Raw genomic sequence first — 23,614 nt, 5'->3', positions numbered from 1 at the left:
TTGAGCCAGACGATTCTTCCACTCTGACGAATCTTTACTGTGAATCACCATCCCTTGATGCACAATAGTCAATCGTTGAACCTTGGGTTGGCCAAAGTCACTGTAGCTCAATTGGACTTGAGGCTTTATTCTCCTCTTCGGTCGATGGTTCCTGTTCTGTCTCTTCGGAAGCATGACTAGACTGACTGTTTCCTCCTTCCAACTCGTAGATCTTTGCCAGTTTGGGGACAGGTTGGGAAATATCTTCTAGTCTATCTACTTGTTTACCTACTGTTCTTCTTCATCATCATCTTCTTCACGGTCTAAATGATCTGGTATGCATCGGTCTTTGCAAGTTCCGCAGTCTGTCTGGGTTGTAATAGCAACTGTTACTAGCAACTCTGTCCGATGATGCATCAACGACCTCACTCTCTTTTAAAGTTGCTTCCTTTTTCCTTGACTACTTTCTTTGATTTCTATTGTCAGCTTGAGCTCGAGTCACAGATGGTCTTTGCACATCCTCTAAAATGATATCATCTCTAAGGTGCTTTTCAGACTTCACTTTATTTGCATCTGCTTGCCTCTGGAAGGGACCTCAACGTATTTCGGGCCATTCCACTTGATTTTCCTTTCAGGTCCGTCAGTGTGGTTTCCTTGAAGAGTGAGTGAGGTACACTGAATGTTTGTGATCCTGTCTGGATTCGTAAACTGTGGACTACATTCGTTGATCCAGTATCTTTCGTATGGGTAACAAGACGACGGAAGAAACTAGCATTTGTGCTAACTATCACAGGAACCTGTTGTGAACATTTCGGTCTGGGACAGGCCAAGGCCAGAAGTGACTGGGTCTCCTCAAAACCTGTGATAGGAGCATGGAAAGACACATCAATCATGATGTACCCCTTGTATGGGTAGCTGGAAGAGCTTACTCCTCAAAGTGACAGACCAGTGAGAGGGTGCCGTTTCACATTAGGTAAGTATCTGTTATACCATGGATCGAACACAATGGTGAACTGAGATCAACTGTCTAATAGAGCTAAAACGGTTGACACAGGGTCCACTAATCCCTTGGGTAGACTACTTGACCCACTGGTTCTAGTCTGATTTATGTTTGCCAAACAAGCTTGGTTCTCATTGTTACTACTTGGATTTATTAACATTCTATCTCTTTTACCTCTTTGTATGAAATGCACCAGCTTCTTAATGACCTGTGCAGAGTTTTCTGGAGCTTGGCACTTTGTGGCAATATGACCATCTTCTCCACAATGGTAACAAAAAGAATCCTCTTTGTTCTTTCTAGGTCTCCGAACAGTAAAAGGAGTAGACTTGGCTTGAGGCTGGACATGTTTAACTGGCTGACTGTGGCTCATACTCAAACAGCTCATTGCTGCTGTAAGTCTTGTACCTGTTTCTTAAGCATGTGTACTTCTGAAGGCTGATTTGTTTCAGTTCTCTTATCTGTCTTTGACTTAAACCCTTGCATCAATGAAGAAACTGATACAGAGGTTAGGCCTTCATCTAACCGTGTACTCACTTCCTGAATGTCAGCTTTTAACTCCTTCACAGCAGATAAAGGGAGAGATTATTCCTCCTTCAACTGTACTTTTTCTACAACTGTAGAAATTCTGATAAAGCTTCACCACAACTTTGACGAAGGAGATGAAAGGGGAAATACAAATCTTCTCCAGATTCAGAGGTTCTGAAGGTGCTTTCCAATGCATCTGGACTAGAAAATCGAATGGCTCGGCTTGGCATGGTTTGCATTTCCACTGCAGTTTAGTCCTGCTTTAGAGTGGGCGGGGTTATTCACATGTCGTTATTGTTGCGCTACCTCTACTATCGTGACTCCTGAAAAACATAAATTTTGCATTGCCCCATCAAGCTTTTGCTGGATCCGCTCCTCTGCTATCAACTAGAGGAACATCTGTACTTCCTCAACAGCCACATTTTGGTTGTTAAAAACGGTGTGCTCTTTCAAAACAATTGCATTCGATCCTTCACTGGCTGTGCTGATTTACATCTAGCCGTTCTGTTTTGTCTCTGTGTCGCAAGCTCAGTGACGCAGGTAGTGACAATTCTCTCCGGCCAATCCATGATCAGCAGAGTTTACATGTCACATTTTGGTAATTGTGCGGTTCAGTTGGAAACCAGTGTATTGTACCCAGTGGAATACCCCCCAAAAGTAAATCATACCAAGCCAGACCATGCAGTGGAAAAGCTCCATTAGTGTCTCTGACGTACACTCTTCCAAGGATTTTAACTTTCTGTACAACTTCTGCAATATAAGATACTTCTGTGTTGGCAGGAATTCCAAGCAGCAGTAGAGCATGCTTCTCATCAACATGCACGCGATCCCGCATACCCAGTTATATCATTGGGTAAATATACTGTACATAAATTGCGGGCATCAGGGAGCCGATTTGCAGGTTTGCGATTGCAGGTACTTTGTTTATACTATGGAGCTGCTGTACTTACCATACATTTCTGTAACAGGCTACCGCTAGCAATCGTTATTTGTTTTCCATGCCTTTCTGAATATGAATTCACGCTTCAGGCACACCCTCTAACTAACCCACCCCACCACCACCAACACCTGAGAAACTTCTCAGTCCTCAGCACTCTCATAGTCCGTCATCCAGCGATGTCCTCAAAGTCTCTATCGACGATCCGTACACAGACACTTGTAACAACTGGCTTCCAGTCCAAATGTAAACAATGCCATGTGCGAGACATTTAGGCTGGCTGCACACTAGCTGTTTCTAAGGCCGATTTTAAGCCCGATTTGCATCCCCGAACAATCGAGGGGTGTGGCCTGATTCACGGCTTGTCGCAAACGATTTTTTTTTTTGTCAAAAAAAAACATATATTGTGTGGTGTCTATTATTGATCTGCCTCTGATGTGATACCCGTGATAGAAACACCAGAAATGCTGTCAAAACACTGACAGATGAATTCTTGCCAAAAACATCTTTTTTATAACAAAATAGTAAATTTTTGATAATGTAACCATCGTGGATCAAACAAACTCACGTCTACTCATTCTCTTCTCCTCTTCTCATTCAACGGTTCCCCCTTATAAGGGATTTTAATCCACCAATCTGAATACACAAACCCGTTAAGGGGGTGGGACCATTACATTTACAATCAAATTGAAATGAATGATTTTTGTCACCCATATTTGCATACTGAAGGTTATAAATATAGGTGAACACTCTTAAAAATAAACACAGCAACGAACTTAAACGTGAATGTTTACAATCAAAAATATAAAGGGATTAATTACACTAGAAATAATGTAAAGGCTTAAATAACCCAAGGTTACCAAGGGTTACATATATTTTTAAATAAGTTAAATATTTAACCCCAGAAACATAAACTAATGGGGAATGAAGCTCTGAACTAAAAGATGAAATTAAAAAGGGACTATAATAAAATGATGGTGTATATTAGAACTTTGATGACTATATCATTTGTTTTGTAAACTTCTAAATTTTAAATCATTTACGAAGTACTGCTCATATATTGACTTTGCTTTTGTTATCTTATGTAACTAGCAAGGGTTAAGCCATATTTCAACATTCAAAACCTACATTTAAGAATCACATGACATGTCTAACTGGTAAGATGTAGATAATGAGGCAGATAACCAAAACATATGGAGTTTTAAACTAAAATGAACATCAGATTGACTCTCGTAGTTCATAATGGCCAGTGCTTCTAGTCTACCTGAGGGGTATGAATTATAATAAATTAAGAAATAGCTTCTATTTTCATGAAGGGGCTGTACTTCCCCTATTTGTCACAACATCATTAACAGGAAGTCTATGGGGAAGTAGATGTCATTCTTTCTTTTCATACTGTGCTCGGGCAAATCCGGGGTGTTGGACTTTTTAGTTATTTTTGAAAATGTTTGTTGGATTTTGAGGGTTTCTCCCCCGCTTCTACATTGGAAATTGAGTGATTCTGTAACTGAAGTACTATCTTTTGATTTCTTTTCTCCTTTGATTTTCTTTTTTTGATTTGGCACCAGTGTTCTCAGTAGACATAGTGTCAGGCACAGTGAAAGTGACAACTTTTTTTTTCAATGCTTGTTGGTTTCTGGGATTTGATATTCATTCAAGTGTAGTGCGTTTGGAATAATGAGTTCTGATAGTAATCCATCCAAATCCGAGGTTCTCAGCTGGGATTCACAACGGTTAGCAGACTTTCTGAAGAAAGTAAGTTGCTTTCTCTTTCTATGTTTCAATCTAAAATATGAAGTGAAATTGACAAACCTGTCTGTTCTAATTAATGGATTGTTAAAGCGTTTCTTTCATAGAAGCTCAGCACATGTACTATGAATTCGATACTATTTAAAACTGAGAGACATTTGTTATGCATCAGTGAATCTTAAATAGAGTAGAATGTACTTCTACAGACCTATATTTGATATTTAATGATATTTAATATTACGTTATGCTGGAGATTCTTTGAGCCTGTATATTCAGCTGACATACTTTCTTTTTCATTATCTTTAGCGGAATCTTACCGGCTGTGATAAGGTCGTGACACGGTATAACATCAATGGACAAAGGTTCCTGGTATGTATGTTGTTAAAAAACTGAGTCTAGCAGTTTTAGTATGTCACAACCCAAAACTGTCGGTCTGTTCTGATTGCAAACAGCAAGGGGAAATTAATCAATTCAAGAGGCATTTAGAAATAAGAATTGCAACTGTTTTCAGCATATGTAATCATTATTTTGTATGTCATGATTAATTTAGTATAGGTCTATGCATTTTTGAAAATTAAATGTCTTTGCTTTTAAAGACGTTTTTTTTTTTTGCATTTGTTAAAAAAAAAAAAAATTAATAGCATTTTCTTAAATATTTATATCCATTATGGAGCACAGACAAAAATTCCCTTTACAAAACAGATGTCTGTGGCCTGATTCAGTGTGGTGTCAATGTTTCCCTTGATCCAGCAATTACGGAAGTGCTGTTATTAGAAATTAACTACCAAGTAAACTGCTAACCTCTAAAAACCCTCAAGAGTTCTCGCTCAAGAATTTCTATTTCCAAACAACCAACTCCTAATCGTTTAGAATTAAGTTCTTAGTTCTAAATGTGTTTATATCTATGTTCAAATAATCCTTCTAATGTTTTTAAAGGAGCGAATCATTATAGCAGTGATAAATATGTTTTAAACTCTAACTGACACAAATAATCATGTCGGAAGATGGATGTAATCTAGGATGAAAGTGCCAAGATTGTGGCTCAAATTGTGAAAGATTGGCCACCGCAGAGTCCTGAGCTTAAAATCGCTGAAAGTCTTTGGGATGTGCTAGATTCAGCTTGTCCAAAAAACTCACACTAATATATCATTGCACAGCCTTTAGCTTTGATATCACTGTGTGTTCATTACGGAATTGTTTCATTGATGTTATGTAATGTCACAACATTAATTTATGGCTCAGATGTTGCAATAGGTGAGCCTCTGTAACCACTCCGTAAAGTCAACTCCAGGTCAGGACAATGAAATATATACATGAAAAGTGTTGCTCATGCTAATTTAACCATTATTTCATGGTTTGGGCCCTATGACATTGTCATCCTGGAATATGGACATGCACATCTTTCAAATATGGCTGTTTAAGCAATTAAAAGCTACACACTGTATAAGTTAGAGTTAAAAGAATTGATACAAAAAAGCCAGAAACATAAGAATCAATTTGATAATGATCCAACCGTAGACTCTTTAGTATTTTGCTTATTTAAATTTGGCCATGCAGTGTACATATGAATATACACACTACCAGCCAAAAGTAAAAAAAAAAAACATTTATTTAATCCAAATACAGCAAAAACAATACAATTTTGAAATAGTTTTACTGTTTAAAATAAACTCTTTTCTATTTGAATATATTTTAAAATAATTTCAGCATTTATAAGAGTAATTCATTCCTGTGATGTAAAAGCAGAATTTTATAATTATTACTTCAGTCACATGATCCTTCAGAAATCATTCTAATATTCTGATTTGCTGCTAATAATAAAATGATTATTATTATCATTATTATGTTGAAAACAGCTGCGTAGAATTGTTTCATGTTTCTTTGATGAATCGAAAGCTCAAAAGAACAGCGTTTATCTGAAGTAGAAATCGTTTGACTTTATAAATGTCTTCATCATCTCTTTTGATCAATTCAAAGCATACTTGTTAAATAAAAGTATTGATTTATATATACCCCCCCCCCCCAAAAAAAAATATATATATATATACATGATGTATAATTTTACAAAAGCTTTTTATTTCAGATAAATGCTGATCTTTGGATATTTCAATTCATCAAAGAATCCTGAAAATGTACTCAACTGTTTTTAATATTGATAATAATAATAATAATAATAAATGTTTTTGAACAGCAAATCAGCATATTAGAATGATTTCTGAAGGAAATGTGACACTGAGTAATGTCGCTGAAAATGTAACTGTCAGTTTGATCAACTTAAAATCTTAAATCTTAAAACTTTTTCAGAGTTTGTCTGACAATGACCTTCAAAAGTTCCCTAAGCTTCATGTGCCGTAAGTACTGGTTGTATTTTTTTGTGCTTATTTTGTGTGTTTGCCATTCCTCTTTCTTAATCTATACTGGGTAAATAGACATTGTGAATTTATTTGCCATACATTTTAGAATAATATATCCAAATTATTCAAATACATAATTTTTATTTATTGATTTTAAAAATACAGTCACTGTGCTTTAAAATCTTTTTAAAACAACTGTAGATCATTACTTTGTCATGTTATTTTACTGTATAAAAGTGTGCAAGAACCCCAGCAATGACATCGTGACATTAAGAGGAAATCGTGCACAGGAAAGATAAACCAGAGAAGCAGATGTGGCAGGAACCATTGCATTGATGCAGAAACTGTTTTGCAGAGCACGTTTGGCGTGAAATTGTTGAAAACACCCACACCTCAATCACACTTAAACAAGCAGAAGTTATTAATTTTTCCCCTTAAGCGATTTAGGTGTAAGAGTGACTTTATGATCAAGTGATTTTTGTTAGTTTAGTAAGCATTGTCAGGTGCACAGAAACGAGGACAGAAAATTACCACATCCTGCTTGAACTGAACCCTCAACCAGTACTTTAAAGCAATAGCAAAATAAAAATAGCAAAAGCAACAGTTACATTTGTTTATTTCTCTTAAAAATGCTTACTAATTAATAATGTGTGCCAGTAATGGTAGTTACATTTTGAGGATGTGAAACTGGCGTTGTCTTATACTTTTAGGCTCATCTCAAAGATTTGTCAGGAAGTCAACAAACAGAAGAAGATGGGATTATTTCAGTCAATTCCATCAAAAAGGCCAGTACATCTCTACCATCACAAATCTTGTGTTATATGTGAAATAACCTCTCAAAGTTTGGGGTCAGTAAGCTTTTTGTTTTTATGTTTTTGAAAGAATCATCGTATGCTCACCAATGCCGCATTTACTGAATTGAAAAATTTTTTCAAAAGAACAGTTTTCTATTCAGATATATTTTCTCCCTGTGAATCAAAGCTACATTTCCAGCAGAATACTCCAGTTTTCAGTGTCACATTATCCTTCAGAAATCATTCACCTTTTTTTAATTTCACTGCTCAAGAAACATGCTACTTATTATTGATGTTGAAAATAGTTGTGCTGCTTAACTCTTTTTGTGAGAACTTTTCTAAAAAAGATCAAAAGAACAGCATTTGTGCGAAACAGAAGCATGTGTCATTATAAATGACTTTTGATCAGTTGCCTGATGAAAGTGTTAAACTACTGACCCCAGACTTGAAAAGGTTCGTCTGTACAATGTGACTCGAAGTATGTGGTCAACCAGACGTCTGTGTTCGTGCTGAACTTTTAAAGGTTTTTTTCATCCTTTCAGTCTTTATTCGCCCTCATTTTGTTCCAAACTTGTGCTTCAGCGGAAACACATAAGAAGATATTTTGATATCTTTGTGGTATCTTTTTAGTTAAGTTTGAAACGACATGATGGCGAGTCTATTAAATGACTGATTATATAACCAGCATATCTACTGTCAGCAGACAACTAATTATCCTTAGTGTCTTGTAACAGGCCATCACCAGTTCCCAGCTTCCCACAACCACCAGGTATAACATAAAGTACAATATATCTATATATATGCTACAAATTACACTTTTAAAGTAGAGTCTAGAAGAAGTCTGTTCTGACCGTTTTCAGTTGAGCAGCATGATGATCAACCATGGGACCCTGATGAGTTTGTAAGTCTCGTATTTGGATTTAAAACCATTTTTGAAGCGATCGGCATCGCATCTTACCTACAAAACACATGTATTCTTTCATCATTAAGGAGAGTGATGATGACTACGAGAATCCTGATTCGAACGATGAAGGTGAAGCTAGCGGTGGAGACTATGAGTCCCCAGAGGAAGGGTCAGACAGCGATAACAGCTACGAGCCTCCGCCGACCGAGCCTAATGAAGACACGGCGCAGATCTGCCCCGCGAAACCCATGGAAAACAGCGAATATATTGGTAGGCAGAGCTGGACACTTTTCTACTCTTCCATCCTAATGTTGTCTCAGTCTTTTGGGAAATTCCTGATAGGATGTCTTGTTTTATCAGATAATAACCGCAGACGTGGAGTGAGCAGAATTAATCCGCCTGTCCCTCCAGAGCGCCCTGGCCCTGGCCCTGGACCCGCTCCCCCTACCATGGAGCGGCCAAGTGTGAGTACTTCATATTTCCAAGCAACACGTGTCCCTCTTCATCTCTGGTTCTCCTTTTTTGAGACTGTAGAAACTCAATATTGTGATTGATAGGTTGCACTACCTATGAGAGATGAGCGGCACGTAAAAAGACCCCCAGGTAGGGGAGTATTCTTATTTTAATTGAAATAGAAGCTGGGTGTGATGATGTTGGACTTGTCCACCTTTTCCATCTGTGGTTTCTACCTTGCTGTGCCTCTTATAGCGCCTGCCGTGGACCGCAGTAAAAAGCCAGGAGCTCTGGAAAGAGGCCCGCCTCCTGCTGTAGCAGGTCAGTGTTAGCAAAGAATAATTTGAGAAATAATGCAATTCAGATTACCGTGATATGACCTCGTGTCAAAGCCACAATACAGATAATGAAAGGGAAGGATTTGATTTCAAAACAGTGTTTTAACAACCCTAAACTTAACTTGATTGTGTCTTCACAGCCGGAAGAGGCACATGCTCACTTGACAGAGTAAGTTTGCTAAGTTGTTAATTTCCCCTACCTTGAAATAGAATTTGCCACTATGTGTGTGTGTGTGTGTGTGTGTGTGAGTGTGTACACTTGTTTTTCTATTCTGGTGGGGACTTGAATACACACAAAACCTGAATTCACACAAACTCATGGGGACTCGTGTCATGGTGGAGACCTAAATTGAGGTCCACACGTGTAAATAAGCTAATAAATTACACAGAATGTTTTTTGAAAATCTAAAAATGCAGAAAGTTTCCTGTTAGGGTTAGGTGTAGGGCGACAGAAAATATGGTCTGTACAGTATAAAAACCATTACGCCTATGCAAAGTCCCCACAAGGACAGCTGACCAGACGTGTGTGTGTGTGTGTGTACTTTTTTCCAAATATTTTTGTCTTTCCATTTTTTTGTTTATATATATATATATATATATATATATATATATATATATATATATATATATATATATATATATATATATATAAATATATATACACACACATACATATACATATATATACACATATATATATTTACACATATATATTAGTACACCATAGTAACTTTAAATTGTTTCCTGTAGGTTGTCCAACCACCAAGAAGGTACAGTGGTTTCCTTTAATTTCCTCTCTTATAGATAAACTGAAAATAACTGCACATGCCACATTAGTACAATAATATTTAATAGTATACCTTATTATTTCAAAAGGTTGACATTCTCTTGTATATCTGTTTATTGCAGTTGCAAATGACTCTTAAACTTTGTTTTTTGAAAAAATATATAATAATAATATAATTTGTCATCCATTTTTCAGAAAGGTTTTATTTGCTTTTATTTCATTTGCTTCAGACACCCTGTAGTGGAGCCGCCAGGAGCGGACCCAATGAGAATTCCCAAACCAAACTCAATTCCTCCACCAGGGGTGCGCAGAAGTGCCTCTGCTGTGACACCAGGCTACTCTCCAAACAGGTCAGATTCATAAAACGTAAAAAAAAAAAAAAAAAGAAAGGAAAGAAAAAGAAAAAGACTGTAACCTGACCTTTGCTTTTCCAACAGACAACCTGACCAAAGAAAAGAGGTAATCACATGAAGCACACACAAATACATAGAGAGAGAGAGATTGATACAGATATATCACTCACACTTAATTTGAATGTTTTTTTCTTCAACAGTTTCGTGATGACAGTAAGTAACTTAACCATGTTTTGTGTGTTTTCATAATTTGATGAGATTGTTATAAGCTTTATTATCATCTGCAAAGAAAAAGAATCTTAGAACCCTAATTAAGTTTAAGTTTCAAATCTTACAGCTGTCAGGCACAACTCCAATACATTTCCACTGCACACCAGGAACCCTTCACCAAGACCGCCAGGAACCCACGGACAGTCCTATCCAACAGACAAGTGTGTATTCGAATGAGAACACCATCAGATTTCACACTATAAAATCGAAAAAATTCATACTAAAATAAATCCTGATATTCACAAATATTGTTTACGCCATTATATTTTTCTCCTTTTCTGTCACATTTCTCAGTGTTCACCCAAGTCGATCACTACCAGCAAAACTGCCGGAGGGTGAGCACGCATTGCATTAGTTTGATTAATCTCACTGTACATTTAATGAAAATAACGAATTAAATCCTTTATTTTGTTGAACGAAAGCAATAAGCGATCACCAAAGAAGCGCAAGAGCACCAGATATGGGCGGCAAGCAGGTACAGGAGTCACACCGCTACACATCAACCAGCAGATGGCGCCCTTGTATTGCACTTCATTTCCTTCGAGCTGCCACGGGAGGCCACTTTATAGTAGCACAGCTCACCCAGAAAAAATTCAATTTGATAATTTACTCACCCTCAGGCCATCCATGATGTATATGAGTTTGTTTCTTCATTGGAACAGATTTGGAGAAATGTAACATTACTTCACTTGCTCACCAATGGATCCTCTGCAGTGAATGGGTGCCGTCAGAATGAGAGTCCAAACTGCTAATAAAAGCAACACAATGATCGACATGACTGCAGTCCATCAATTAACAGTTTGTAAAGTGATAAGCTGTGTGTTTGTAAGACACACATCCATCATTAAGGCTTTTTAACTTTAAACCATCACTTCACACCAAAGTATAAGTCCATAATCCATAATAATGCTTCCTCCAGTAAAAAAAAAGGTAAATCTCGTTGTTGTTCTGTCTCATCAAAATGCACTTACATATTTGTTTAAAACTGTTTGCTTACAAATAGTGCTTGTTATGTCCCTATTTCTCTCCTGATTAAGAGAATGTGTCTTCTTAATTGGAAACAGCAATAATATGCGTATTTAAGATGTGGATGTGGAAGATAAAAATGTCTTAATGATTGATTTGTTTATAACAAACACAGCTTTGGACTTCAGTCGACATTAATTGATGGACTGGACTTGTGTGAATGATTATGTTTCTATTAGTCTGTTTATTAAACTCTTATTCTGACGGCACCCATTCACTGCAAAGAATCCAGTGTGTGATGCATTGCTAAATTTCACCAAATCTGTTCCGATAAAGAAATACCATCCTGTGAATTTTGTTTATAGCAGTATTATTTGTATTTAATGAATCTTTATTTTCTCAGATGAGAAAAAAAAACAGACAAACATTGCTTGTTAGTCATCTTCGGCCCTGATACTATTATTTCCCCATTTCTAGGACATGGATCCAGCTTGGTATGTGGGTCAGGTCTCCCGCAGTGAAGCAGACAACTGCCTGAGGAGAGTTAACAGGGTGAGACCATTGTGCAGCTATATGGCACTTAAAAGTTTTCGTTCTTACATTCTTAAACAATTTAGGAAATAAAAATGTCATGATATCGTGTTAACAAAGTGAATCTGTTGAAATGTGCCCTCTGTCAGGATGGGACGTTCCTTGTGCGAGACAGTTCGAACCGATCTTCAAACCAGCCTTACACGCTTGTGGTCTTGTACCAGGATAAAGTTTACAACATTCAGATCCGCAGAAATCAAAACGGATTCATGCTAGGCACTGGTCTGAAATCCTCAGAGGTATTAAAACTTCTTTTTTGTTTGTTTGTCTTTTTGTGTCCTTAACCATAGCTACATGGGTAATGACTAATGTTTGTAACACTATTGTTTTATAGCAAACTTTTGACCGGGTCAGCGACATTATCAGCCAGCACAAACACATGCCACTGCTTCTCATTGATGCTAAGAACCGAGAAGCAAGCCAGCAGAACCAGTGTGCTCTGATTTATCCAGCTAGATATTAAACATTTATTCTACATCATGAGACTAACATTTCCTTCTAAAATCAGCACACCATTCATAACTGTCAAAAGGTCTGTAAAAATATGACTGGTAGTCTGTAAAACATTATATAGGTCTACGTTTTGAATGCATAGCTGCACATTCCATATACCGAATAGCCTACGTGTTCATATTAAAAACCAAATGATAAATCAGTAGGCTACTTTATCAATATTAGGACCGTTTTCGTTATTTCTCAAACTAATGTCTTTGTCTTTTATTTTCAGTTGTACTCGATTTAAAGTGTCTATTTGTTATGTTATATTTGTATGATCATGAAATAGGAACTGTATATTGACAAGGCAATAAAGATTTTATAATTCTACAAGAACGTGTACGTGGCGTGATGGACTGATTGAGGATTACATCGCGTTAGCTATCGACAAGGATTTGTGTTTTGTTGCTTATTTCTGTGAATACATTCTGTCTGTCATTAATAATGTCCCCGTTTCCCTAAATGCTCACAAACTGTTTAGATGCACACACGAGGATTGGGTTACATGATTATTTGACTCGTCGAAGAAACGAGCTGCAAACAGAAACTGTGACCGTTCCTGAAAATTTGTCATGCGGATATTGTGTCTGACATTCGTGTTCTTTACTTCGGCTGACATTAAAACCGATTTAGCCTACAGAAGGCTGTCTGAGGCTATTCAGGATTGTTTGCGTTCTGTATTGCAAATCTCGTAAAACAAACCAAAATGACATATGTGTGTCCTAATCAGATTCATGTTATTAAGAATGATATAAATGAACTAATTATCATATTCATTAGCTATATATATATATATATATATATATATATATATATATATATATATATATATATTTCCGTCCAAAATCATGTGCTTTGAGAGATTTAAGATACACACCCGTCCACTGCTGCAGAAGGTAATGGTAGCCTACATATATTACGATCTGATTTAATATTTCGTTAGCAAACTAATAGCGTAGTGATACAACACTGTTCACACAAAGTCACTTTCACACCAAGCAGCTTTCGGTACAGCCAACACAGAGATTCACGTGACCGATTTGAAAAATATTGAATGGTTAGACTAAAATTCGTCGAACAACGCTTAAAATGAGCGCACCTTTTAAGTGGTTTGGATTTGTTTAAACATAGCTTTTAATTGGCACTATTCACAAGATGGCTAAATCAAAATTTAGCTTAATATTAATCGTGCGCGATGAGGCCGCGCCTCCGAGCCTGCAGAGTAATCGCTTGATCGGCGCGCGGAGGAATGGGTCTCCGCGCGCTCTGTTTGAGAATGTAAATTACGATTGAGGCACGTCACGAATGGCTCAAATTGAATTCGCATTATCTCAAGTTGAAAGAGCGGTGGGGGGTGGGACAAGGGGCACATTTAACCCCCCAAATGCTTCAAGACAAGTGATCTTAAAGAGTAAACAATTAACTAAGCTGCAGCTGCATGATGGTGCATCTTTAATAGGTCTCTTTTCACTGAAACCACGTAGGTATCAACTTAAAATCTATCTATCTATCTATCTAGGCCTAGCTATCATTTCACTGTAATAGCTCAAGTCAAAACACAATACTTTTATAGTGTGAAATGTTCAGGTGAACAGTATTACTTTTAACTGCCAAAACCTTTCCATTTTAGAGTTAACCCATCCAAGTCACTCATGAAACTTAAGATAGTCTACTGATATATCTTAAATACCCCCCACCCCCACCCCAAACACACACACACACACACACACCACCCCTTCAAACAAATGAGGGCTGAGGTGTGACCATAACAGCCAATCAGAGTAGAGAGGTGTTTCAAAACTTGTATAAATAGTTCAGGTGAAGACAGGTGTCAGGCTGTGATGCACCTGACCAATCCACCTGTGTTAGACAGAGACAGCAGAGCAGAGGGAGGTGTGTTCACTCAGAACAACAGAACAAACGGAAGAAAAAATAGGAGGAAAGCATGACGTCATTTGTTCCTCAAGCCCTTTCACCCCAGTTTCACAGCATGGGGCAGGAGTCCCAAGAGTTCAGCCTGTATGGTGACAACTTCTACAGCACTCAGCCTGTGCCTAGTCCACAGCAAACCCTGCCGTCCGCTTATGATCTCGGAGAATACGCCAGCCAGACCTCCAACCCTTACCTGTGGTTCAATGGACCCGGGCTCAATCCGGCTCCGTGTCTCAGCGGAGGGCCTCAGCACTATGGGATGACGAAGCCATACGTGGCCGCAGGCGGAATCGGGGGCTCAGACGGTGCTTTCAGCTGGTTCTCCCTGCCTTCTCAAGAAGATCTGATGAAACTCGTGAGGCCTCCATACTCTTACTCAGCACTTATTGCGATGGCAATACACGGAGCCCCAGACCGTCGCCTCACTCTCAGTCAGATCTACCAGTATGTGGCTGACAACTTCCCCTTCTACAACAAGAGCAAAGCCAGCTGGCAGAACTCAATCCGGCATAATCTCTCACTCAACGACTGCTTCATGAAAGTGCCCCGAGATGACAGTGATCCAGGTCAGAATGTTTCTTCTTCTGTCACTGCTTTGGGTTTTAGTTGAGTTCAACTGGCAAAATAACAACGTTTCTTTATTTAACAGGTAAAGGAAACTACTGGACCCTTGACCCAAACTGTGAGAAGATGTTCGATAATGGCAACTTCCGTCGCAAAAGGAAGAGAAAGTCTGACTCTCTGGCTGAAGAGGAGGGAAAAGGCTATTCTGGATCGGACTCGGCTCTATCGAGTCCTAAAGAGCCCAGCGACTCCTCGGAGAGAGGAAACTCTCCAGTCTCCACAGATCCGACTCCGTGTCTAAACGGCTTTCTAAGTCAAATGGGTGATGTGGCTTCAGGCTCAAGAGAGGCTCTTCTCCCATCTCCCCTAACTTTGCCTTTGAGCCAAAGATCTTCTCCGCCTGGGGTGTATGGCTCGTACTCCCCGAGCACTAACGTGCCGCAATGGGAAACCCATATCCCTCATCCCATCCCATCCAACGTCTCCACTTCGCCCACTTTGTACACAGACAGTTATAGTGACTCTATGCTCAACCAGTACAGCAGCCAGCTCTATCCAGTGCTGGGCTCCTCTGAGTTGCTGTATCCGCGGGAGGGAACAGAGGTGTAGCATGGGACATAGCACCGTCAGGTATGAACACATCGGCCTGCATCGTGAGCCAAGTTCCCACAGCAGTGCCTGAGTCAGCAGGTCCGAAGAAATGCAGAGGAGATTCCCTCTATCAGACAGTTGTGTGAACGCCCTCACACGCTCTTCTCAGACTCACCTGCTGACATCATCTAATTCATGTTGCAGCTGAAAGACAACAGTAATCGCCTCGGGCTACTGCTCCCAGTCCCGTTTTTTTGTTGTGGTTTGTGTTGTTTTTACAGTTCTGTTTAATTGAAGCCTGGAACATGCGTAAATGCACTGACCTTTGACATAAAAATTTGCATTTGTCCATTTTTCAATATTTTGTATTTGTATTGTTCACTTTTTATATTTTGTGATTGTAATATATACTGTATTTGCCAAAATAAACAAGCATATTCGCAAATTGTACCGTGCTGTTATATATTCATGGTTAAAGGGATAGTTCAACCAAACGGTGTTGTTTGGTGCAGTAACAAACTATTATAAATGCTTTAAGTAAAACCGTCAACTCTAAAAATAAAAATGTTGCCTCGAGAACTAATATAGGATAAGTTGAAGTACTAAAATAACTAAACCTGAAATAGGAAAAGAAAAGAAATCTAATAAAATGACAAAAGCACATAACAAAATGACAAAAAAATTAACTTAAAATGAAGAATAAGTGAACTAAAATTAAAAGCTCATTTAAAATATTAACGAATACTATATTTGTACATAATAAAATAAGTTTATCATTTATTCACATTCATGTTATTCCAAATCTGTTCTGATTTTCTTCTGTTTAACTCGAAGGTTATTTTGAAAAAAAGCACAATATTTTCTATTATTGTTATTGCATACAGGCTTAAAACAACACAAAGAGGAGTATATGATAAAAGGATTTAAATTTTTGGATGAGTTGTCTCTTTACCGCGGTTTCTATTGTGTATATTCTGGATTAAACTTTATATTGAAAAGTAATCATCCACTATAAATTAAAGACTGAAGCAAAATACAAGTCATGTGTACTCAATTAAAACAACTTGAAAGCCCAATTAAAACAATAAAATTAGAAAAAATTCAGTTAATTCAATGAATGTTCTCCAAGATGGCAGAGATGCAATGCACACTCATAATAATAAAGTTTCTATACGGTTCCAATGGTTCTGCAAAGAATCTTTACCATCCATGGAACCTTTTCATTCCACAAAAGGAATTTTCATATTATTCAAATGTTTTTCACACTAACAAAAAGTTTGTTATTTTAAGAACTGTTCACTGAAGGGTTCTTTGGTGAACCAAAACTGTTTTCTCTATGCTGTGAAAACCGCTCTTAGAAACTTTATGTTTAAGAGTGCATCGCAAAACTTTCACCCGTATTTCAATCCAATTTATCATTCAGTGCTTATCAAGATGTGGATGTCAACACTCGTGGCTCAGTTAAAGTGACAGAACTACCTGCTCTCTGCCAGAAGAGTAAGTGATCCATCCCACACTAAAGGAGACATGCGACGGAAGATCGTCAAAGGAACCGTTTGGCCTTAAACATGAGAAGAAACAGCCATCATTAGCAGCAGAAGAGCAAGTCGTAATTATCAGCGCTTTTGGCTGACTTATGCCCCGACATACTAAAGAAGAGGTCAGGCAGGAGAAGAGACTGCAAAATGGACAATGAATACAAATGCCTAATGTGTGAAAAGCCAAGAACACTTCAAGTCTAATGAGACAACACGTGATTGTGTCTTCAGCTGTCAACACTACCTGCAGTCTGTCATTACAGCCACTGACCCACGCTAAAAGAAAGGTGAGGGGAATACAGCTGAAGAAACCGTTAAACAACAAACCCTGATCGAGAGGAAAAGACTGGTTTGACAGCCAGAGGGACGGGAAAAAAAAGATATATGAACAAAACTTGTTCCTCAGGGTCTCAAAGTCTTTGGTTGTAAAGAGCTACTCAGATGAAAGACAATATTCCTCACAACACATCTTTTACACATCTTTGTTGGAATCAGCCGAGCTGTGATGTAACATTCTATTATTCCGAGTATTTATTTCTTTATAAACATATCTGGTAGCTTCTGAACAGAACTATATTGAATACTCCAGAGATAGTTCATTCTGTCATCATTTACTCACCCTCCACTTCTTCCAAACCTGTATGATAAGATATTCTGAAGGAGTTTGATAAGCAATCAGTCGAGGATAGCCAGTGACTTTCATAGTATTTGATATGTTTTCCAGCGAAAGAAATGGCACCTATTTTAGAGAATTTAAAAGCATAAATGTGAAGCGTATAATTTTATAAAAGCACTTAAGTGTGTGTGTGTGTGCTCTTGTTTTTGTGACATATCAGGACTCAACTCTGTATAATGACATGGTTATTACAAGGAGAGGGTGACTTATGAGGACATAACCCATAACCCCATTTTTCAAAATGCTTATGAATCAAACAGAATTAGTTTTTTGAGAAAGTAAAAATGCACAAAGTTTCCTGTGAGGGTTAGGGATAGGTGCAGGGTTGGTGTAAGGCCATAGAATATACAGTTTCTACATTAAAAAAAACAAAAAACATTACGTCTATGGGATGTCCCCAAAATTTACAATTTTCTTTCAGAAAATCAATGTCACAAATAATTTCAAAGAAATGGCAGGTGAACTGAGGTTTTGTAGAACTGACTAAAATAGTTTTGTTCTTGCAAAACATACTCAACCCTTATTTACAACTTTACAATTTTTGGGCTGTAATTTTTTTACATTTGTTTTAAGGTTTTGCAGTGTTGTAGTATAACGTTCTTAAATCACTCTTATCATGCATATTAATTATGCCTTGTGGCTTCATTATTGAAAAACTGAGCATTTTAACATTTAAAGATCAGCCTCATTCACTTCCACTTCCATTGCAGTGTCTTTTTTTTAAGTAAATGAGTGACAAGTGGAAATCATTTTTTGTGGTAGCCAACATCATGGCAGAAACGCTGTTAAAATTGAGCTGAACTTACTTGCTTTGACTGATTTGAATGGGGCCGGTACACTGACATTGTGCATTATATCGTGCAATATACCTTACTCGTTTGTTCCCTCGGGGAGGGAATCTGCTGATTGGCATTCACTGAATAGTAGGATACAGATCCCATAGAATTTGAGATGCATACTCAGTGGTTCTTTTATTACTGCGTGTCAAGACTTGGGAGTGCAGATACTTTAAAAAGAAAGAAAATTTGAATAGTTAATTGAAGGCCGATTCAGCAAGCTGATAATTTGGACCAGTAGGTTTACATAAGTATTTTGTCCTCAGTGGTCATGAAAGAAGCCGAATAAGCAGCTAAAGAAATGCTGAGGAGGCGACCTGCTGACTAATTCCTCCCGTGGGAATCGTCTTTCAGCCCCTCTCACCAAACGGAGGGAAAGTGCCTCGTGCACGGCTTCCACCGTCTCATTTGGATGAGGAAGGCGGAAAATAAAACACTGATGTAAAATAGGAAGATCATTCCTTCAGATTAAAGAGAAGTGATTCAGCTGTTATTCACAGGTTTCAACAGGGTTTCACCTTTCAGTTCCCTGAACCAGATCCATCCTCCTACCTGCCCCGACACAATACAGAGGGGTTAAAAGTCTCAAACTGCAAAAAACCTGGGGCTTCGTCAAATTTGATGAAAAATACACAGTGTTTGACGAATGTAAGTTCTGCTGAAGATTCTGGACTGCTTAGATCACTAATCAAACACATTTGAAAAATGTGTGCAAAATAAAAAAGATTCTTTTGCAATACATTCACAAATTAATGGTGTAATGGAATTTGTAAAGGAAAAAAATTATACATGGGCTGTATAAATAAATATGTAAATAAATAAAATAAAATAAATAAGCAAATAAAGTAATTATATACCTACATATATATAAATAGAAAAGTGCCTACTTACATTTTTATAAAAAGTTTAGATATTATTGCTTCCATTTAGTGCATTGCTAAATGTCTATGCTAATGTTTCTGCTTATTTTTCTAACTAATTTTTCACTTAAATTGATAATACAGTACAATACAATGGATAATACAATTAATTAAAAATTAAATTAAATTAAAATAAAATAAATGCACTGCTAAAGAAATAAATAAAAAACCTAGTTAAATAGTTAGGCCATAAATACATTGAAGGACAGAAATGTGAAAAATTTTGCTTCCACTGAACTCATTTTGAAATCCATGTTAATACTGTTTATTTTTCGAACTTTTTTATGCTAATAATACAATTTGTAGTGAAAATTATTTAGAAAAATACTAAACTTACGATTTGTAAAGAAAATAAGTGAGTGAATGAATGAATGATGCTGCCTACTGGAGTAAATGCACTATTTTAGCAGCATGAATGTGAAGATTTACGGCCCAGCGGCAGCGCATGACAAATGTCCTCAGAGTCCCTCCCTCCCTCCCTCCAGCTCTCGATTCCTCAGGTGTTTATTGTCAAAACACACGATTCACTGTCTCCTCACAACAAATTGACTCTACATTTAGATGTGTCACTTTGATCTGATTGATTGAATCTCACAACACAGAGAGTGTGCCGTGTGTTTATAGCTGCTGTCTTCTGCTCTCATCTAGATCGGATTCGTGCCTGCGGCCTAATGTATATGTGATACTGTACAAAACGCTGTTTAAGTTGCTTAGAGTTCAATAAACCAATAAAAATGTCACTGATGTGTTTAACATTGCATTTGGTGAGGCTCATGGGGTCTTACTTTTCAGCTAACAATTTTGAGTTCACAGCATGTTGTAAATGTTTAGGTATTAAATAAAACCTGAAAATAACCATTTGAGAACATTTTGTATATAGGTTCACTTGTTTAAAAAAAAAAAACTCACTGAAATGTTCTGGAAACAGAGAAAGTTTCTGGAACAATTTTATTTAGTTCCCAAATCCAAAGCCCAAATCATCTGCCAAAAATTTTAATTTAATTTAATTTAATTTAATTTAATTTAATTTAATTTAATTTAATTTAATTTAATTTAATTTAATTTAATTTAATTTAATTTAATTTAATTCAAAATATATAAATACTAATAAAGATAATCACTTAGTAAATACTATATTTTTTATTATATTTATATATTCCTGTGATGGCAAAGCCAACTTCATAAAGCATTTTGATATGCTGATATGGTATTTAAAAAAAAAAAAAAAAAAAACTTGGGAACAATATGCTAAAGTTGAATGTTTTGTGATTTGCTGGGACATTTGAAACACTTTATGTTTTTAGTGAGTCCGTAATAAACATACACACACACACACACACACACACACACACACACACATATATATATATATATATATATATATATATATATATATATATATATATATATATATATATATATATATATATATATATATATTTGATGGAATTTACAAATATTCTTCTGATGATTGCAGACTGTTAATGAAAATGTGCCACCTCACTCGTTTAAATCCACTTAAAGTAACATTAAAAGATCTCAGTCTTGGCGTCTGTGCATAACAACAGGGACCTCATGATCACCAGGTCATCACAGATTGGCTGATAAACCTGGCATGTGCCGCTCACACACACACACACACACACACACTCGCACACATCTGTAGACCATAGAGACCTCGCCCTCCCTTCATACACACGTTCCTTCATCTCCATTCACACACACACAATAGCTCCAGTGCTGTCTGGCCTTGTTGAGCTGTCTCTTGTAAGTGTGCCTTCTGTTTACTGACACATGCCACATCAATGGGCCAGTGTTGTTTGTAAACACAAGGCCCGATGGGGAGATAGATGGGAACAACTTGATGAAAGATGCCCATCGGCCCCGTCAAGGGCAGGTGTGGAGAAAACCTTCTGAGCAGATGTTTCTGAGGAGATGATCACGGTCAGTGTATAAATGACAACAGTGAAAAGTGAAAGCAAATGTAAGAAATGAAGCAACAAGCTTTTTAAATGCTGTCTGATAAACACAATTTAAACAGAAATTTGATGAACTGAAAGAAAGATTTCATTATCAAATGAATTTACACAAAGATGTTCATTTTAAAACAAATTGTTATAGCTTAGTTGAATTCAGTTTTCTGCGCCTTTATAAGGAATTATTGAAAGAGAGATGGTTAAAGGGCTTAAGGTGAATAAATAAATTATATTTATATAAGAAATGGTTTCACACTAAATAAACACATACATTACAGATATATTTTCATTTAAATACATGTGGAAAACAATCAAGTATTAATGATTCTTTAAAAAATAATAAAAAGTAAAAAATAATATATACATATATATACATATATTTATAAAGTACAGACCAAAAGTTTGGACACACCTTCTCATTCAAAGAGTTTTCTTTATTTTCATGACTATGAAAATTGTAGAGTCACATTGAAGGCATCAAGGGCTACTTGACCAAGAAGGAGAGTGATGGGGTGCTGCGTCAGATGACCTGGCCTCCACAGTCACCGGATCTGAACCCAATCGAGATGGTTTAGGGGTGAGCTGGACCGCAGACAGAAGGCAAAACGGCCAACAAGTGCTAAGCATCTCTCAGGGAACTCCTTCAAGACTGTTGGAAGACCATTTCAGGTGACTACCTCTTGAAGCTCATCAAGAGAATGCCAAGAGTGTGCAAAGCAGTAATCAAAAGCAAAAGGAGGCTACTTTGAAGAACCTACAATATGACATATTTTCAGTTGTTTCACACTTTTTTGTTATGTATATAATTCCATATATAATTCCACATGTGTTAATTCATAGTTTTGATGCCTAGTCATAAAAATAAAGAAAACTCTTTGAATGAGAAGATGTGTCCAAACTTTTGGTCTGTACTGTATATTAATATACATATATATATATATATATATATATATATATATATATATATATATATATATATATACAAAATTTAATTGAGAATGTTAATGTTTCTAAAATCAATTATGCTCATCAAGGTGGTATTTATTTTAGTGTAAAATAACTATTGTTAATTAATTTTAATGTATTTTAAAATGTAATTTATTCCCGTGTTGACAAAAAGGGCATTCATTACTCCAGTGTTCAGTGTCAGAATGGCAATTGCATAAAATAGATTGTTTTGTAACCTTATAAAATGTCTTCACTGTCACTTTTGATCTGTTAAATGCATTCTTGCTGAATAAAAGTGGTGTTAGTGTTTTTCAAAAAAAGAATTTGCTGACCCCAAACCTTTGAATACTATACATAATCAACTGAAATACAGTAATAAGAATGAATAAAAAACGTTACAATAAATTCATTATAGAAATGCTCTCATTATTTCACTTTATTCATATTTGCGAGTACATCTCAGTCACATGAAGTGATATTCACTGTTCTGAGTGTTTGTGAATGAGTGCGGGGTTGGGCTGTACATATTCAGTGAGCTTTTCTGGTTTCTATTGCTCATCCATTATCTGAAATGGTTTCTGTCACATCTACACGGTTGCTTGTTGTTCCTTATTCTGAGCAAAATCGCAGAAACCACCCAGTAATTCTTGGAAAATGTCATGTTTATTGATGAGCACACTTCCAGATTCAGTTACAGCTCATGTCTGTGCAAAACTGTTACATTCACCATGACGGTTTTCACGTGTCACAGCAAACCAATGCATGAGTTGCCTAAGGACACTGTGCAGTGTGTGTGTGTGTGTGCTTGATTTAGTATAAAGACTGGCAATTCTCACAGATATAAACTTTGTCTGACATGGCTAGTATTCCAGATTCTCTTATACAGTAATTAAAGTGGCAATTTGCATGTAATTATGGAGGGAAAATTGGTGCTGGAATGAAATCAGGAATGGGGAATTATAATCTTAATTGTCTGTCTAGCTTCACTGAACTCCTGCCAAAGAAGACAGCATTCTGGGGATTAAGACCACCTGAAGGAAATTATTAAAATTATAATATCAAAAATGCAATTCAATCTTAAAAACGTTATGCATTCAAATAATATATACATATTAAAAAGCAAAAAAGTTAACCTCTT

The 23,614-nt window shown here is 36.8% G+C and overlaps 2 protein-coding genes across 2 annotated transcripts; both read left to right on the top strand.

Moving 5' to 3' along the window:
* The first annotated feature begins 3,811 nt into the window (after positions 1–3,811).
* Positions 3,812–12,825, top strand: LOC113038457 (lymphocyte cytosolic protein 2-like). Its single transcript, XM_026195871.1, has 21 exons — positions 3,812–4,196; positions 4,497–4,559; positions 6,495–6,541; positions 7,255–7,329; positions 8,073–8,107; positions 8,199–8,239; positions 8,329–8,512; positions 8,603–8,706; positions 8,800–8,845; positions 8,951–9,016; positions 9,174–9,202; positions 9,784–9,803; positions 10,051–10,170; positions 10,258–10,279; positions 10,374–10,386; positions 10,511–10,604; positions 10,738–10,778; positions 10,866–10,918; positions 11,887–11,961; positions 12,090–12,239; positions 12,335–12,825. The coding sequence occupies exons 1-21, from the start codon at positions 4,119–4,121 to the stop codon at positions 12,461–12,463; spliced, it is 1,485 nt and encodes a 494-aa protein (XP_026051656.1). The 5' UTR covers positions 3,812–4,118; the 3' UTR covers positions 12,464–12,825.
* A 653-nt stretch (positions 12,826–13,478) lies between these two features.
* LOC113038456 (forkhead box protein I1) lies at positions 13,479–16,021 on the top strand. The gene is made up of 2 exons (XM_026195870.1): positions 13,479–14,993; positions 15,077–16,021. The coding sequence occupies exons 1-2, from the start codon at positions 14,441–14,443 to the stop codon at positions 15,598–15,600; spliced, it is 1,077 nt and encodes a 358-aa protein (XP_026051655.1). The 5' UTR covers positions 13,479–14,440; the 3' UTR covers positions 15,601–16,021.
* Positions 16,022–23,614: the final 7,593 nt, after the last annotated feature.

This window comes from Carassius auratus, chromosome 21, assembly GCF_003368295.1.
Source record: "Carassius auratus strain Wakin chromosome 21, ASM336829v1, whole genome shotgun sequence".
NCBI lineage: Eukaryota > Metazoa > Chordata > Actinopteri > Cypriniformes > Cyprinidae > Carassius > Carassius auratus.
This window is presented reverse-complemented; position numbering and strand designations above follow the sequence as displayed.

What these genes read in the sequence shown, in the direction of transcription:
- LOC113038457 (XM_026195871.1), top strand. Translation starts at nt 4,119, where the DNA reads ATGAGTTCTGATAGTAATCCATCCAAATCCGAGGTTCTCAGCTGGGAT. An exon ending in GGAAAACAGCGAATATATTG is followed by an intron (nt 8,513 to 8,602) that starts GTAGGCAGAGCT and finishes TTGTTTTATCAG; the next exon opens with ATAATAACCGCAGACGTGGA. An exon ending in GCACATGCTCACTTGACAGA is followed by an intron (nt 9,203 to 9,783) that starts GTAAGTTTGCTA and finishes TGTTTCCTGTAG; the next exon opens with GTTGTCCAACCACCAAGAAG.
- LOC113038456 (XM_026195870.1), top strand. Translation starts at nt 14,441, where the DNA reads ATGACGTCATTTGTTCCTCAAGCCCTTTCACCCCAGTTTCACAGCATG. An exon ending in CCGAGATGACAGTGATCCAG is followed by an intron (nt 14,994 to 15,076) that starts GTCAGAATGTTT and finishes TTTATTTAACAG; the next exon opens with GTAAAGGAAACTACTGGACC.